Source organism: Leopardus geoffroyi, chromosome C3 (genome assembly GCF_018350155.1).
Source record: "Leopardus geoffroyi isolate Oge1 chromosome C3, O.geoffroyi_Oge1_pat1.0, whole genome shotgun sequence".
Classification (NCBI taxonomy): domain Eukaryota; kingdom Metazoa; phylum Chordata; class Mammalia; order Carnivora; family Felidae; genus Leopardus; species Leopardus geoffroyi.
This window is the reverse complement of record NC_059338.1, coordinates 58634521-58652686: the sequence shown is the minus strand read 5'-3', so window position 1 is coordinate 58652686 and position 18166 is coordinate 58634521. Positions and strand designations below refer to the sequence as shown.

Genomic DNA, 18166 nt, shown 5'->3' with positions numbered 1-18166 from the left:
GACTCTTGATTTTTGGCTCGGGTCACGATCTCACGGCTCGCGGGTTCGAACCCCGTGTCAGGCTCTGTGCTGACAGTGCAGAGCCTGCTCTGGATCTCTCTCTCTCTCTCTCTGTCTCTCTCTCTCTCTCTCTGCCCCTCCCTCTTCCAAAATACATACACTTAAAAAAAAAAAAAAAGAATTAAATGAACTCATTTTGTAAGTAACTTATCCCAGTGTCTGACACAGAATAGGTGTCCAAAACATGGTAATTACATCATCACTATGTTTAGCATCAGGCTCCACCCCTTCCAAGCGCACAGGGGTGCATACACGCCGACACACCCCTCCCGGCAGAAGAAAAACACCGTGACCAGCAATTTGTAGAGACATCACATTTTCTCCCAACAGCCCGTGCTCTCTCTTTCTGGGTGAAAGCTGCCTCTGGGGTTGCTGCGTTCTGAAGATTCTGAGTTTTACATACCTAAGACTAGTGTGGAGGGCTTGCTAAAAACGAAGTACCCCTCTGGAATCAGATCCCACTCTTGGAGATGGCGGATTAAGTGATTCCGGGGTGCACGTGGCCTCAGGACCACACTTGAGAAGGAGCGACGCTCTGAGCGACCCGCGTGCCCTGGGCCTTTCTCCACTGCTGCGGCTGCATTTATTTATGCCGATGGACTGCTTACCGAGCAAGGGCCTTTGCGAGGTACTGTGCTAGATGTCCGCTTGTGTCTACCAAGGAAGAGGCCTGATTGCCACTGAGGATCCCCCCAGATCTCAGCCCTGTTGTCCCCCACCCCGCCTCGACCAGCTCATCCCTGCCTCCAGGGTCTGAATTTACGTTGACGCTTAGCTTTCAGAAAGAAAGCCTGTTTTAGCCATTCAAGTTCCCGGCCTGTAACTTGCCTCAGTTTCTTTTATCCTTGTTTTGGCTACAAAAGAAGCGGGGGAAAAAGAAAGAAAAATATTTTGGCCATACAGCATCCCTGGATAAAAAGAGCATGGATTCCTGAGAACAAAAAGAGCACAGATACTCATTTTGTTGTTGTGTTTTTTATTTTATTTTATTTACTTACTTATTTACTTATTTTAAGCCATCTCTACACCCCGCATGGGGCTCGATCTCACAACCCCAAGATCAAGGGTCGCATGCTTCTCTGACTTAGCCAGCCAGGCGCCCCTATTCGTTTTGTTTTTATTTTTTATTTTTATTTTTTAATTTTTAATGTTTATTTATTTTTGAGACAGAGAGAGACAGAGCATGAACAGGGGAGGGTCAGAGAGAGAGGGAGACACAGAATCGGAAACAGGCTCCGGGCTCCGAGCTTTCAGCCCAGAGCCCGACGCGGGGCTCGAACTCACGGAACGCGAGATCGTGACCTGGGCTGAAGTCGGACACTCAACCGACTGAGCCACCCAGGCGCCCCTCGTTTTGTTTTTAATCCGTGTTTCTCGGCCGGCGGCCTTAGAATCCCTGGTTCACTTGCTCATTCCTGCCTTCAGACATGAGCATACGGTGTAGTTCCCCGAGTAAATCTGTGCATCCTCTGGAGTTTTATAACTTCGTATTTGTTACCCGAATTAAGGCACACACACATCTACCTGTACCAGAGTCTACTGCTACAAAAACACTTTCGAAAGTGTAATCTGTCTTGTTGAAGAATCATCCGGTAATTTTCCTCACAACCTTTTCAGATAACGTTCGAATCAAGGTCTTTTGTGTGTGTATATTTTCCCGAGTCCCCAAATGCCCACCTATGTACGGAAACAACACCAATTGTCTATGAAATGGACCAGTGACTCCAAAAGTTCACATTATTGTCACAAAGAGATAGTACCCGTTTCCCTTTATAACAGATCCTAAAATAGCGTCATTTACGGTCTGTCAGCTTTTCTGCCACTGTGGCATGCCATGCGCCTAAAGCTACACTCACAACGGGTCCCTCTATCGTATGCATGACACAACAAAGCGCTACAACGTTTGTGTAATTAAAACCGCGATGCCCAACGTGAACATCAAAGACCAAAAAATTAATGCAAACAATGCGACTGATTCCCAACATGGTCGCCACTCTCAGCCATTCGAGTGCTCTGAGAGGGTCTCAACACAGCTAGGGACCCCCAGCTCTCTGGATGGCCACTCGGTGGGTCCTGCTTCCTGGCGCTCGGCAGCTCTCCAGGCAGGTGAAAAGTCACATCGGCCCTGGGTAAATTCAAAGAAATGCCTCAGAGGCCTAAGGAGGAGTGTTCATTCTCATCGATTGGGTTTCTCCTAATCCAAATGGGCATATATCAGGTTATAGCAGTAACTATTGAAGACTAGAAGACTGACCTATAAGTAGATACCCCCCCCCCCCCCGTTTTGCAAATTTTGTGAGCCTACATAGTTTTAATGTTGACTTTCGGAATAACCTGGTGCACACCTTTATTCCATCCTTTTGCGGGTCCCCAAACCTTGCCAAAGTGTTGATGAGACATTGGGTCTGTTTTGGGTCACAGAAAACTGTAAAGTACGTAGAAGTAAAATTTCATAACTTCTCTTGCAACTTCTTTTTTCATATCCCATTCTGCCAATATTTTCCGTCCCCAGTGGGGCTTGCCTTTACTAAATAACACATACTTAAAAACCCTTCTGTTTCTCCCCTAATCAGCCCAAAGCCCACTGTTACAAACACTGGGGGTGGGGGGTGGGGGGTGTATATCTATCTCTGAGAACCATTGTCTCCAAAGTCGAGAGGCTTGTACTAACGTGGCCCCATTTAGTCATGCTGACTGGGCTATGCTGAACACGGGACTCGAGCTGAGCCAGTCAGATTCTCCCTTCTGGAAATTTAAAACGTGAACCAAGAAACGGCTATCAAGATGTCTACCAGGAAGCTTCTTAAACACGTAGAATAGACTACTTTGCTAAAGCTAGTTTGAAGAGGGTTTCTGTTACTGTCAACCAAGAGTAACCTGAGTAAGATGCTCCCTTAGGGAATGTGCTTTGCGTTTAATATTCTCTACAGGCATTTAAGTCAGGAGACACTTCCAGGCCCTAGGCTAACCCACTGTGAGCTGCTCTCTCTGCTGCGGGGGCTTACAAAACATCTCACATGTCTGCTGCTCCTCTCCACCTTTCTTTTTTTAATGTTTATTTTTGAGAGAGAGAGAGCGTGAACGGTGGAAGGCAGAGAGAGAGGGAGACACAGAATCCAAAGCAGGCTCCAGGCTCCGAGCTGTCAGCACAGAGCCCGACGCGGGGCTCGAACTCACAGACCGCGAGATCATGACCTGAGCCGAAGTCGGACGCCCAACCAACTGAGCCACCCAGGCGCCCCATCTCCACCTTTCATAAGAACTTTTCTTCTCCTTGCCCACGTTGGAAGGGACCAAAGGGTCCCGACCGCCACCTCCTCTGTTTGTTTTTGATGCAAGTACAATTCCTTTTGAGGGTTTTTGAAAAAAAAAAAAAAAAAAATCAGTTTAGGCAGCTAGTGAAAACAGGGAGCCAGAGAATGGATTTTTTTTTTTTTTAAAGCACAGGAGGAAAATAATATACATAAAGTGAGATGAGCGGTCAGGATGAAAGCATGCCAAGATCCTTATGTTGTCTGAGAGGAGGGTAGTCGTATAAACTAATAGGCTTTGGGAAGTACGCATGTTGGAAATTTCAGGGGGAACGTTAAACGGGAATAGAATATAGAGCTTAAATCCTTGGCCTCGTGCACTGTAAGCAAGAAATTCAGGGAGTGTCTATGGTCACCTGTTATAAGTATCTCTGGCCTGTTAGAGCTACGAAGCTAAAATAGCACAAAATGAGCCACAGTGATGGCCTTGCAGGTAGCCAACCTGCAAGCCTCTTTTTTTTTTTTTAATGTTTATTTATTGTTGAGAGAGAGAGAGAGTGGTGCAGAGAGAGAGAGAGAGACAGAGGATCTGAAGCAGGCTCCAGCAGACAGCCCAACATGGGGCTCAAACTCACACCCCATGAGATCGTGACCTGAGCTAAAGTCAGATGCTTAAATGACCGAGCCACCCAGGTGCCCGTAGCTCACAGGCCTCTTTGGGGACTTATTCGACCCCGAGTGGGACATTTAGAGCTGAGGCAGTGAGATTTGAGAAAACTTTAAATACCCTGTTCCCTCAATCGCTAGCCCCCTTCCTGTCTTTAAGGTGGTCCTGGTTTGCTTCAAGGCTCTAGGATGACCTCCTTTGAGGCAGACACCTTGCAAGAGGGTGCCAGTTTTCTCTGTGCCCAACACCTACCCCTTCTCGTGGCTTCTGGGTCCTTAGCTATATTCACTGTCAGGGCATCCAGAGGGCAAGACGCAAAGTCACATCTAGAACTTGTAAACAGCAAACGAATCGCAATAATTTGGTAACTTACGTTGGCAAGATTCCAGGAAACCAGTAGCAAGATTCCAGGAAATCTGTATTTCCATGCTGAGGATGCTGGGCCAGCAAAGGAGGAATGTAATTTTACAGAGAGCCGAATGCGTTGCTCTGTGGATTCGATGTGCTAGTGTGAGCAACTGGGACTCGTTCGTTCAGTAGGCTCACTGCAACTTGATCTCAACCATGACCCGTGATGCCAGAACTAGAGATCCTGAGTTTCTTTCGTTTAACGTAGAAGTAACGCAAAGACGTAGGGGACAAGCACGTTGGCATGGATTTCGCTCACGTCACCTGCTCATCCGCCTCCTAATTATGTCCCGAGAGGACTAGAGTCCATGCCCTTTACCCAGAAATACACTGACAAAAGGGGCACCGCCATCCTTGAGAGGTGTTTCGTTGGCTGACTTCTGCAAGGCAGGGATGGAGATAGGAGATGTGCCATTAAGAGTGGACTCCATGATTTCCGTGAGGATGTAGCGATGTCCAAGATGGCAAAAACCAAATAGCGGTACTTAACCGGCCAGAGGCAAGGTGAGTACGGTGACTATAACAGGCAGCAAAGACAGAGTGATCATCAGAACGGGTTGACCCACAGAGATCTTGGGAATGTAGGGGTAACTGACAGTGGGTCCCGAGGCCAGAAATAGATGAGCGATACCTTAAAGTTCCCCTTGACGTGTACTACCAACACAACCCCGAGTGTAGTAACACATACAAACTGGGATCGCCACAGTAGTAGCCACAGCTACTCCCTAATTCCCAGATCGGAGTCAGTTCACAGACCCTGAACCCCTAGAACGAAGGAGAAGCTGGGCAGCCTTGTAGATGGGCAATGTGGCCAAACTGTTTGCAGTTTTAAGGTTCATCTTTCTGCATGCTCTCTTGCAGAGCAGAAGGGAATCACTCTGAAATAGAAGAGACAGTTAAATCAACTTATAACTGATGCCATATACATACTTCAACAATATCTACTGTTTAATGACCACGATCTTTCTTCTAGAAATGCCCCCGCCTCACACAGATCTTAGCATTCTGTGCCCATGTGCATCATCTGGAATTTCACATATGGGGGAACAAAGCAAGTTGGACTTCGTTTCCACAGGCTCTTCCTCAGAAAATTCCTTTTCCTCTCTTTTTATATGATCATGTCTTTTCTCTTGGGGGTCCCTGTCTTTCTTTGTCATTGCAGAATACACAGGTCAGTTGACAGGCACCCTGATATCGGTGTCGTGATATCCAGGCCACAGACCGGATGCTTCTCTAACATCCAACCAGTCACCTAGCCCTCTCCCATATCTGTCCTCGCCTCTCTAACCCCTCGACTACTGCCTTCAAGTAGGTCGATGGTCCACAAGGTCATTTGATCACTTGACATTAGTATTTGTAAAAAATTGAGCACACATCCCAATATTTGTTTGCAAATAAAATACACATGAGTATGTGATATATTATATACATTATGAAACATGCACAAAAACAGAACTAAAAAAGGCGAGAGATAAATATAAATAGAAGTATTAATATTTTCTTCCTCCCCTCCAATGCATTTTGCAGTATGATGATATGTGTGCATGGATCTCACTTTGAAGACACAAGTTTAGGCCATCACACTATCTCACGGAGGCAGTGGCCCCTAATCACCCATTGGAAAAAGTCCCAGGTTCTTTAGCATGACATTCAAGTTCCTTCTCAATTTGGCCCATGCCCACATTTTTCGACTCATCTCCTAGATACTCCCAGTAATGGGCTCGTCTGATCACTCCATCTGTACAGTGTGCTCTCTGTCCCCAAACACACACACACACACACACACACACACACACACACACACACAACTTAACTGTTTCTACCTAAGTTGCTTAATGTTCTGCACAGAACTTATCCATTTATGAAATTATAAATCGTATTTGTTTACTTACTTATTACCTGTCTTCTCCATTATCATGAAAGCTCTAAGACGAAAGGGATCTTGCCTGTCTTATTTCCTGCTGTGTCCTTAGGCCTAAAACAGATTCTGTCACCACAGTTCAGTGCCCCAAAAAGCCTGTGTAATGAGCAAATTTCTATAATAACCCGTTGGTTGTTCTCAGAACTGAATCTTGACAAACTTGTGTGGTAGATGGCTTGATTTTGCGGTTCAAACATCCTTTGTCCAATCTAGCTGAAGAATCAAGTCCCAGGTATTATGCCTTCCCTAGAACCAGCTTTATAAAGCAGATAGTTTTTGCATGATAATACTTGAATGGGGATGGACAGTACCCAGTTAATGCCTAAATATCTCTCTTTCTAATGTGTGAGTGCTTTATCTTTCTTTAAGTTTATTTATTCATTTTGAGAGACAGAGAGAGAAAGCATGAGCAGGACAAGGGCAGAGAGAGCAGGAGAGAGAGAATCCCAAGCAGGCTCCACGCTGTCAGCACAGAGCCCAACTGGGGGATTGAACTCATGAACTGTGAGATTATGACTTGAGCTGAAACCAAGAGTCGAATGCTTAACCAGTTAAGCAATCCAGGCACTCCTCTAATGTGTGAGTGCTTTAAATTGTACCTTTAAAGATTTGTTTCTTTGTACTCTCAAGAATTTTAGTCTTAAAAACTCTAATAAGTTGCTGAATTGGAGGCCATAGAGACAACGGGCTGAAATGTTAGATTTTAAATTTAAATTAAAAACTCCTTCTAATAGGCAGTCTTCATCATATCTTGCCTAGGAAAATCTGGGAGCAGGACAAATGTTTTGGAAGGGTAGGTGGGAAAGCACTGACTCAGGTCTGGATAGTGTGGCCTGGTACTTCTCTGTCAAGGCCAGCTCACAGAAAATGCTGTAATAAAATCATTTAGACTAAGACGTAAATGACTGATTAAGCAAATCAGTGGCCCATGGCCCTATCTAGGAGTATTTGAAATTTTAGATGAAATTGGATAGATAGATAGATAGATAGATAGATAACATACATTTCAAGGGGAAGGCAGTCCTGCCTTGTATCGCTGAAATCATGTCTAAGAATTCCATTGTCAAGCTCTGTTATAAGACAGGGTGAGAGTGCTATTTTTGTAATAAAACGAATAGTTGGCAAATAGCAGGTGCTTACATTTTGACAATCATTTGGATGAGTGGACACTGAAGTTGATTTAAATAAACATGTTGGCCCAGAGAAAGAAGTAAGTAAATCCAGCTCCAAGGTTTAGGAAAAGCCATGCCGTTTTGCGGCAACTGAACCCCAAATCATTAGTTAAGTGATTTGCCCAAGGATGCACAAAACAGCACTGCAGAAGAGGGTTTAGCACCGGTCTCTCCGGTATCGCTTCCACCATATCAAGGGCCTAGACCAGGAGAGCCTCGACCTGTCCGAAGGATGAAATTTTTGACAGGAGTCTGTCTTAGTCAACAGTAATTACGTGTCCACTTCTAACTCATGTAACGCTTGGTGCAGGACCTCCTGAATTACAAGGATTTCTGCTTTGTGGCCTCAACAGAAGAATATAAGGGCCTCTCCTTTGCACAACGATTCGCCAAAATGCAAGGTAATCACACTGCTTTGCGAGGTCCGGAAAGGCCTTGTAGAAGTCGCTTTCTCCACCTCCGGCATTCCGTTAAGTACTCCCATCGGTACCAGCAAGTATCGGATGATGACCCAATGAGTCCGGGGACGGGGGCGGTGCGTCCCTGACCACACCCACTGCCGCCGAAGCCCCGCCCCTCAGCGTTTTCTCCCCTATTCTGTTTTCCGGTGCATGGTGACGTAAGACGTGGGTCACGCAACATTGGCGACTGGTCCCGGAAGCAAAAATCGAAAGGGCGGGGTAGGCGGAAAGGAGGGCCTGCGTCCGGGTCGGCCGGCAGGGGGCGGGGCGGGAAGGGGCCGGGCATGGACGGCTCGGAAGCCGAGGGGGCTGGGCTGGACGGAGGCGGAGGAACCGGTGTCGGCCGCCGCCGCTGCCGCCGCTGCTCCAGCCTGTTCCGCGAGGCCCGCGCCGGCGCCGCCTCGGCCATGATGATCCACGGCTTCCAGAGCAGCCACCAGGACTTCTCCTTCGGGCCCTGGAAGCTGACGGCGGCCAAAACCCACATCATGAAGTCAGCAGATGTGGAGAAGTGAGGCTCCGGGACTCGGGACGCGACGCGGCGCGGGGCGCGGGCCGGGGAGCTGGGCCTGGGCGGGAGGCAGGGCGAGCTGCACGCAGCCCCAACCCTCCCCGGGGCGGAGGCTCCGTCCCTGAGGACGGGACCTTCGAATGACATCGGGAGAGAATCCTGTCGCCACCTCCCGCCCTGCGGTGGGGGGTTCGCCAGGCGCTGCCTTCGTGCAACTGTCACTCCGCCCGGGTTTGAGCGGCGCTTGACTGTGCCGGTGGACTTCGCCCTCGCCGCAGGTCCCTACCTGCCCCAGCCTGCCACACCTTTAGACCGTTGCTTCCTGAGTGGCTGGGACCGGTTTTCTTGGGGGTCGATAGCGGGGATGATACATGTGCTTGGATTTTGAGCGCGTCAGGTGCTGTGCCAGGCGCTTGAGATACGGAAGATGAAAGAGCCTCTTGCAGGAATTCACCGTCTTAGGAGAGAGACGGAGAGGCCATTGTAATGCCGGGTGAATAACGGATAGAGACGTGTACGCGAGGTTATTTGAGATCGTTGAGAGGGGACAAGGCGTCCGGGAAATTCGGATGCCCGAGTGGATCTTGATAAAAATCAGAGGCACGGGGTGGGGGTGGTCGCGTGTGTGAAGCCGGGAGGCCAGGCATGGGGCGAGCCGTGAGGCGTTTGTGATGCCTGAACAGGATCTGGACAGAGTTTGGGGCTGTCAGGGGACACGTGTAAAGCCGGGAGGCCGGGGAGAGTGCGGGCCTCCATTTGTTCGAAGAACCGTTTCTGCCTGGTTGGAGCGAGAGGTACCAGAGCGGGAATAGTGGGAAATGGGAGGGCCCCAGGGGAGTGGAGCTACTGAGGGAATTTGTATGCCAGGCTAAGGAGTTGGTATTGTATGGGGGCTCCCACCGGTGTCCTTTTGTACGAAGGAGTGACATGGGCAGATGTGCACTCGGAAAGGTTTCTCGGGGGTTGGGGGGGGGGCGGTGTGTGTGATGCGGAGGATGGATCGGAAGGCCACAGGACTGGGTAAGGAGACCAGTTAGAAAGGGCAGAGAAGAGGAGAGGTTTCAGGAGATTAAGTGCCTGGATGGCCACTTGGCAGGAGGAGGGAGGAGAGAGGAGAAATCTATGCCAATGAGAAGATTTCTGGCTTGGGAATAGGAATGGGAAGCCTCGCCATTGAACACGATGGGCACAGGAGGAGGAACAGATGGGGGCAGTTGTTGGATAGAGGATGAGTTTAGATGGTTGAAGTGTGAGTCGCGTGGAGGCCCTAGAGTGGTGGGCATTTGTCTTGGAACTCCAAAAAATGGCTGTCGGTGGGTTTAGATTTGGGAATCATCAGCTTATTGTTGACACCTGGAGCCTTGGGCGTGAACTAGGATCATGTAGAAGTCATCCTGAAGAAAAGGAAAGGTTATGGGATGGTATCCTAGGGAACCCTAGGGTATTTTAAGATTCAGGCAGAGGAAGTCATCAGGGAAAAGAGTCATGAAAGGATGGTTTAGCAATGTAAATTAGTGACTAATTATTTTATGTACATAACCGGAGTATTTTGTAAGACCCCTAGATTTTTTCAGGTATATTGGGGAAAATTCAGAATCACATCTTATTTCATGTGTGCATTATTCCGTTAAGTAGTTAAAATTTATTTAATTGCTTTTTTATGGAATTTTTGTCCTAATACATTCAGTCTTCATCTTATTTAATCTTTGAAGTATTTAATTTTTTTTTTTTTTAATCTTGGTGTAGGGGCCCCTCGGTGGCCTGGTCAGACTTGGGCTCAGGTCATGATCTCATGGTTTGTGAGTTCGAGCCTCACATGCACCCGGCTCTCTGCTGTCAGTTTGGATCCTCTGTCCCCTCTTTTCTCTGCCCCTCCCCCATGCACTCTCCCCTGTCTCTCTCTCTCTCTCTCTCTCTCCCCCTCTCTCTCTCAACAATGAATAAACATTAAACAAATTTTTTTTAAATTTTGCTTTATTGTAGTAGAAATACTTAACATGAGATCTATGTTTGTAATAAATTTTTTTTCTTCCCCCTTGGGAGTTTGCACTTTTTTTCCTTGGAAGTGTGTGTGTGTATATATCTGTCTATATTTCTATCTTTATCCATTTATCCTTCGATGGACACCAGTTGCTTTCATATCTTGGCTATTGTAAATAATGCTGCAGTGAACATAGGGGTACATATATCTTTGCAAATTGGTGTTTTGGTTTTGTTCAAATAAATACCCACAAGTGCCATTGCTGGATCGTATGGTAGTTCTAGTTTTAATTTTTGGAGGAACCTCCATAGTCTTTTCCATAGACTGCAAAATGGCTGCACCATTTTGTATTCCCATCAACAGTATATGAGGGTTCCCTTTTCTCCACATCCTTGTTAACACTTGCTATTTCTTTTTTTTTATTTTAGCCATTCTGATAGGCGGATATCTCAATAGGGTTTTGATTGGCATTTTCCTGATGATTAGTAATGTTGAGCATCTTTTCATGTGTCCGTATGTCTTTTTTGGAGAAATGTCTATTCAGCTGCTCTGCCCATTTTTATTTTTCTATTTTTTTTTTTTTTTTTTTACAACGTTTATTTATTTTTGGGACAGAGAGAGACAGAGCATGAACGGGGGAGGGGCAGAGAGAGAGGGAGACACAGAATCGGAAACAAGCTCCAGGCTCCGAGCCATCAGCCCAGAGCCCGATGCGGGGCTCGAACTCACGGACCGCGAGATCGTGACCTGGCTGAAGTCGGACGCCCAACCGACTGCGCCACCCAGGCGCCCCAGTTTTTATTTTTTAGTTGCTCTGCCCATTTTTAATTAGATTGTTTGTGTGTGTGTGTGTGTGTGTGTTTTTTTTTTTTAATATTGAGTTGTGTGAGTTCTTTACCTATTTTGGATATTCATCCCTTATTGGTTATTTCACTTGCAAATATCTTTTCCCATTGGGTAAATTGCCTTTTCATTTTGTTGATGGTTTCTTTCGCTCTGTAAAAGCTTTTTAGTTTTATGGAGTCCCATTTATTTATTGTTTTTGTTGCCCTTGCTTGAGGAGACAGATCCAAAAAACATTGCTAAGACCGATGTCAAGGAGTTTATTGCCCAATATTTCCTTCTAGGAGTTTTATAGTTTCTGGGCTTACAATGAAATTGTCTTTAATCTATTTTGAATTTTGATTTTATTTTTGTGTATGGTGTAAGAAAGTGGTTCAGTTTCATTCTTTTTCTTTCTTTGTTTATATTTTAGAGAGAGAGCGTGTGTGTGCATGAGTTAGGGAGAGGGAGAGAGATTGAGAATCTCAAGCAAGCAAGCGCCATGCTCAGTGTATGGAGCCCGACACAGGGCTGGACTTCATGACGCTGGGATCATGACCTAAGCCAAAATCAGGAGTGGGATTTTCAGTCAACGGAGCCACCCAGGCAACGCTCAGTTTCATTCTTTTGCATGTAATTTTCCAGTGTTCCCTACACCGCTTATTGAAGAGACTATTTTTTCCTCTTCGTATAGTCTTGCCTCCTTTGTCAGAGATGAATTGACCATATAAGTGTGGGCTTATTTCTGGCCTCTCTAGTCTGTTCCATTGATCAGTGTGTCTGTTTTTGAGCCAGCACTGTATTGTTTTGATTACTACAGCTTTGTTGAAATCAGGGAGCATCATACCTCTATCTTTGTTCTTCTTTCTCAAGATTGCTTTGGCTATTCAGGGTCTTTTGTAGTTCCCCTCTTTACACGTTTTTAAGTTTACAATGCTTTATTATTAACTACAGGTACAGCAGATTTCTAGGGCTTATTCCTCTTGCTTGACTGAAAATGTGTGTCTGTTGGTTAGTAACTTCTTTCCCCACCCCACCCCAACCTTTAGTAACCACCGTTCCACTTTTTAAAAATAATTTTTTTTAACGTTTATTCATTTTTTGATAGAGAGAGACAGAACGTGAGTGGGGGAGGGGCAGAGAGCGAGGGAGACACAGAATCCGAAGCAGGCTCCAGGCTCTGAACTGATAGCACAGAGCCGGACGCGGGGCTCGAACTCACGGACCGTGAGATCGTGACCTGAGCTGAAGTCGGACGCTTAACCGACTGAGCCACTCAGGCGCCCCCACAATTCCATTTTGTGATTCTGTAAATGTGACTATTTTAGATACATCATTTAAGTAGAATCATGCAGTGTTTGTCTTTTTGGGACTGGTTTATGAGGCCCTCAAGGCTCATCCACGTTGTTGCATATCGCGGAATTTCCTTCTTTTTTTTAAGGTTGCATTGTGTTCCGTTGTGTGGATAAACCATGTTTTCTTTATCCGTATATCTGTGAGTGGATGTTAGGTGGTTTCCACATGTTGGCAATTGTGAATAGTGCTGCTATGAACATAGGTGTGTTAATCTCTCTAGTACTTGATATTTTCTATTTCCTTTTTTTTTTTTAAGCAGGCTTCACACCCAGCACAAAACCCAACGTGGGAGCTTGAACTCACGGCCCCGAGATCAAGACCTGAGCTGAGATCAAGAGTCAGACACTTCGGGCGCCTGGGTGGCTCAGTCAGTTGAGCGTCAGACTTCAGCTCAGGTCATAATCTCATGGTTCGAACGCCACGTCGGGCTCTTTGTGCTGACAGCTCGCTCAGAGCCTGGAACCTGCTTCGGATTCTGTGTCTCCTCTCTCTGCCTCTACCCCACGCGCACTCTGTCTCTCAAAAATAAATAAATGCTTAAAAAAAAAAAAAAAAAAAAAGTCGGACATTTAACCAATTGAACCACTCAGGCATCCCAATATTTTCTATTCCCTGATAATGAATACATTTTACTTAAATTTATGATGAACAATTAACATTATTAGATATCTTAAAGACGTGCAGCTTAAAATGTTAAATCACTGATAGGTGCACACATACATACACACACAGATGTAATAAATATGTGTCCACTTTTTTACTACTATTGTGTCATAAACATTTTTCTACATTATTTTCTTGTTAAATAAACATTTTTAACGATTCTATAATGTTTCATTCATCCTATGGATAGACCGAAGTTTACATTATGGTTTATTTCCTTATATTTGGACATTCCAGGTATTTCTCATTTACTATTATAAATAAGATGATTTTGAATGTCAATGTGTATAGCTCTTTTCTGCATTGGAGATGATTTTTTTTATTACGGATTTCCCATTGCTGCCCTTTGGAGTCAGAATATAAATTTGATGAAATTCCTGGTGCTTTCTCCCTAATTGGTGCCCCAGGGGATAGACGGTAGATTTGCACAATCCTTCCAGAAATCCATGTAAGCAAGTGCTGGTTTCCCTCATCAGCCTTGGTGCTTTTGCCTTCTTCATTACCACCTTTTAAAACTTGTGACAAGGCAGGGCACCTGGGTGGCTCAGTTGGTTAAGCGTCATGATCTCACTGCTTGTGAGTTCGAGCCCCGCGTCGGGCTCTGTGTTGAGTTGTTTTAGCTTGGACCCTGGAGCCTGCTTCGGATTCTGTCTCCATCTCTCTGCCCCTCCCCTGCTCACACTTTGTCTCTCTCTCCCTCTCTCTCTGTAATATAAAATAAAACATTAAAAAAAACAAAACGTGACAAGTTGAGAATTATACTGGAAAAGTTGTTTTCCTACAAGAGACAGCATCTTTAATTGCTATATTTTCTTCATAACTTTAATTAATATAATTGTGTAAGAACAAAAATCTACCAGAAACATGAAGCTTATGGAAACATGAGACTGTGGTATGTTAGGTCATCTCCTAGGCAGTCATAGGAGGATTGGAACCCATATTTATTCTTGAAAGTGGTGGGCCTTTGATGACCCAGGAATGAAATAGATATTTCTAGTTGGAATCAGTATTTTTTTCCATTGTTTAATTTGTTCATGTAGTTTTCTTGGCTTGTTTGTTTTTAATATGTATGCAACACTTGATTGGTATGTCTGATTGAAAATAAATCTAAAGCGATTAGAAAGAGGGTAATTGTGGTCTTAGGATATGTGTGATCTTTTACTGGATTTATGTAAGAATATATTCTTTAATATAGTGTTATTTTACCTTACCTAACAATAATAGCTGTGTAACTGTTCAAAAATGCAGAAGTCTCGGGGCACCTGGGTGGTTCAGTCGGTTGAGTGGCCCACTTTGGCTCCGGTCCTGATCTCAGGGTTCATGAGTTTGAGCCCCGTGTCGGGCACTCTGCTGTCAGCATGGAGCCCTCTGCTTTGCATCCTCTGTCTCCCCCTCTCTCTGCCCCTCCCCTGCTCATACTCCCTCTCTCAAAAATAAATAAACATTTAAAAAAAAATCCAGAAGTCTTAAAGAAAAGAAAATCGAAAAGAAAACCTGATCTGCTAAAGTGGCTGTCGTAGAACACTTGCACTAAAGTCCGATGCCGCCTTTGGGGTCCCCTAGAACTTTACTCAGGGCACATTTAAATTTTTGCCTCTGTTGCACACTTTATAATTATACACATATTGGAAATATTACCTGACTTTTGGTCTTGCCTAGGTTAGCCGATGAATTACATATGCCATCTCTGCCTGAAATGATGTTTGGAGACAACGTTTTAAGAATCCAGCACGGCTCTGGCTTTGGGATTGAGTTCAACGCTACGGATGCCTTAAGATGTGTAAACAACTATCAAGGAATGCTTAAAGTAGCCTGTGCCGAAGAGTGGCAGGAAAGCAGGTAAGAATCTCAACATTTATGGGTTAAGTGAAAAACAAGAGTGGGGCGCCTGGGTGGCTCAGTCGGTTAGGCATCTGACTTCGGCTCAGGTCATGATCTTGCGATTCGTGAGTTCGAGCCCCACGTCGGGCTGTGAGCTGACAGCCCAGAGCCTGGAGCCTGCTTTGGATTCAGTGTGTCCCCCTCTCTCTGCCCGTCTCCTGCTTGCACTCTCTCTCTTTCTCTCTCTCAAAAAGAAATAAACATTAAAAAAAAAATGAAAAAGAAGAGTTGAAAGAAATCTTCTGTCATGATGTGTGTATTTTATGAGAGTGAAGGGCAGGTATTATTATTAACTTAACAGTTGGATCATTCTAGAAGTCATTTTTCCCATCCATAAAACGGAGATTAGTTACCCTACCTTTTAAATACTTGTTGGGTTAAATTGAGTTGAGCCATGCAAGGTTTACATTTTTGAGCTTTCAGTGTTCCTTGGTGAAGACACAATAGGCTGTGTACTTCACTGTTCCTGTTTTTGAAGAAAAATGTTTACTGATGATTTGAACTGTAAATGTGAGGAGCATTAAAATAAAAAAAAATGTGTTTTCTTTGATAATCAAATCAGCGGTTATTTACTTTGTGCCTGTCGTATACTAGGTACCTTGCAAGATACCAAGAAGTATAATAACGCCTTTATTTTTTTTTTTTTAATTTTTTTTAACGTTTATTTATTTTTGAGACACAGAGAGACAGAGCATGAACGGGGGAGGGGCAGAGAGCGAGGGAGACACAGAATCAGAAGCAGGCTCCAGGCTCTGAGCCATCAGCCCAGAGCCCGACGCGGGGCTCGAACTCACGGACTCACGGACCGCGAGATCTTGACCTGAGCTGAAGTCAGACGCTTAACCGACTGAGCCACCCAGGTGCCCCAATAACGCCTTTAAACTGTGTCCTCAAGGAGTATACTAACTAATTGGAGAGACCACATCAGCATATGACAAGTTTAATAACTGTAAATATGCAGACAAACCAAGAAGGATCTTGTATTAGTGAATTATGACAAGTATATGTATGTATTTATTAGGATATTTGCATTATTTGTAGAGTGTAACTTGGTGTGATATATGAATACAGACAGTCTATATTCTGCATCACTGAATCTGATCCTTCTCATTTTAATATTTGAGGACGGAGGGCGAACACTCCAAGGAAGTTATTAAACCATACGATTGGACCTACACAACGGATTATAAGGGAACGTTACTTGGAGAATCACTTAAGTTAAAGGTAAATCTTTATTTTTTGCTTTTATGATAAAGTCATTAACTGTCTTGGACAGTCTCAGCATTAGAACTTTCTAGTAATGGATTATTTTTGCTACTACTTTCATCCCACTTTCTTTCTAGTGAGGGGAAGCTTCAGAATCTAATGTGAAGGGGTTTTGCTAATTGATTATAAGCGGAAAATAAGAAGGCCACAGTGAAACAATGTTTTTTTTTTTTAATTTTTTTTTTCAACGTTTATTTATTTTTGGGACAGAGAGAGAGCATGAACGGGGGAGGGGCAGAGAGAGAGGGAGACACAGAATCGGAAACAGGCTCCAGGCTCTGAGCCATCAGCCCAGAGCCCGACGCGGGGCTCGAACTCACGGACCGCGAGATCGTGACCTGGCTGAAGTCGGACGCTTAACCGACTGCGCCACCCAGGCGCCCCAACAATTTTTATTCTCAAAAGTAACCATGGCAAACTGCCTTAGTGTTACCGTTATCACTGTCAAGAAGCATTCAAGGGGCACCTGGGGCGGCTCAGTCGATTAAGCGTCTGACTTCTGCTCAGGTCATGATCTTACAGCTCCTGGGTTCGAGTCCCGTGTCGGGCTCTGTGCCGACAGCTTAGAGCCTGGAGCCTGCTTTGGATTCTGTGTCTCCCTCTCTCTCTGCCCCTCCCCTGCTCACGCTCTGTCTCAGTCTCTCAACAATAAACATGAAAAAAAAAAGAAGCATTCAAATGTGTATCTGTTCTTGGTGTGGTTAATTGGGTGATTGAGACAGAACCTGCTAGTTAATAGGTTACGGTTTTCCAGATGAACAGGTAGGTGGGCAGACTGCTTCAGACTTTGTTCAGACTGCTTATGTTTTTGTCCTTCCTGCACTATGTGTGAACCTGGTATGACTCCAGGCCAGTTACTGAATCTGAGTCTCAATTTATTAGTAATTTGGGTAAACAGACATATTTACCTCACATCAGAGTTTTGATAGGAGATAATCTGTGGGAAAGCTCTAGGTGAATTCGAAAGCCCCGTATTAATAATGCGAAGTTGCATCTGTGTGAGTCCTACTTAGGAAGAGATTCGCTTCGCGGTGAATGACACTGGGAAAGTGGATTTGGTTGGTGTCGTATTGGGAGCTTAGCTACATTTCGAAATCAGACCGTATGACTGAAATGAAAATCTGGCTTAGGTTGCATGTCTCTGATGATCAGAGATAACATTATGGAGAACAAAATTATTTTACCGTAGATGAACTATTTATTGGAGACCCTATATCATGTGTCGGTGCTTAGGCAGAAATGTTAAGGAGATGAGTTGTGTATGGGCTTCTGGTCTCTACAGAGATTTTTAGTCTTGGGAAGACAGAACTTAAAGCAGGAATTCAGTTCTCAGTTTTTGCCGCTCTTACAATCCAAGCTTTACCTATTTTTCTGTGCTGCTTCTGAGACAAATACACACATTTTTTGAGAGAACATGTATTCATTCACTCACTGACTCGCTCTTGAGCTCTTCTCTGTGCCAGGCACCAATCCTAGGAGCCATGGATACAGCAGAGAACAGACAAAAATCCCTCCTTTACAGTCTGTGGGGAGCAAGGTTATGTCAGCCCCTTAATACTTCACAGATGAACGTTCTCCTTTCTGTCTCACTCCGGATTGAAAAACTTTGTAAAGAACACAGTCCATTTGATATTTCATTGCCGGGATTGAAGAAATGGGAACTTGTTTTAACCCTGTGCAGGAATGATGACTTCTAAAAAGCCTCCTCTAGGTTATGAAGTAGCATTAGCTGTGACTGAGGAGCTA

The 18166-nt window shown here is 44.9% G+C and overlaps 1 protein-coding gene and 1 long non-coding RNA gene across 3 annotated transcripts in view; one reads left to right on the top strand and one right to left on the bottom strand.

The window, feature by feature from the left end:
- Positions 1–3247: 3247 nt before the first annotated feature.
- Positions 3248–6760, bottom strand: LOC123585171. The gene is made up of 3 exons (XR_006705963.1): positions 6279–6760; positions 4352–5264; positions 3248–3407 (listed from the first exon to the last, which is right to left on the bottom strand). It is a non-coding gene; the product is annotated as an uncharacterized LOC123585171 (long non-coding RNA).
- Positions 6761–8202: 1442 nt separating this feature from the next.
- TIPRL (TOR signaling pathway regulator) overlaps positions 8203–18166 on the top strand; it is a 32974-nt gene continuing 23010 nt past the window's right edge. The window contains exons 1-3 of one of the 2 annotated variants that reach the window (XM_045453021.1): positions 8203–8451; positions 14933–15112; positions 16279–16378. In XM_045453021.1, the coding sequence (XP_045308977.1) occupies positions 8225–8451; positions 14933–15112; positions 16279–16378 (507 nt within the window). In that variant the 5' untranslated portion in view covers positions 8203–8224. The remainder of the gene's footprint in view (positions 8452–14932; positions 15113–16278; positions 16379–18166) is intronic. The other variant, XM_045453022.1, reaches the window with a different exon arrangement.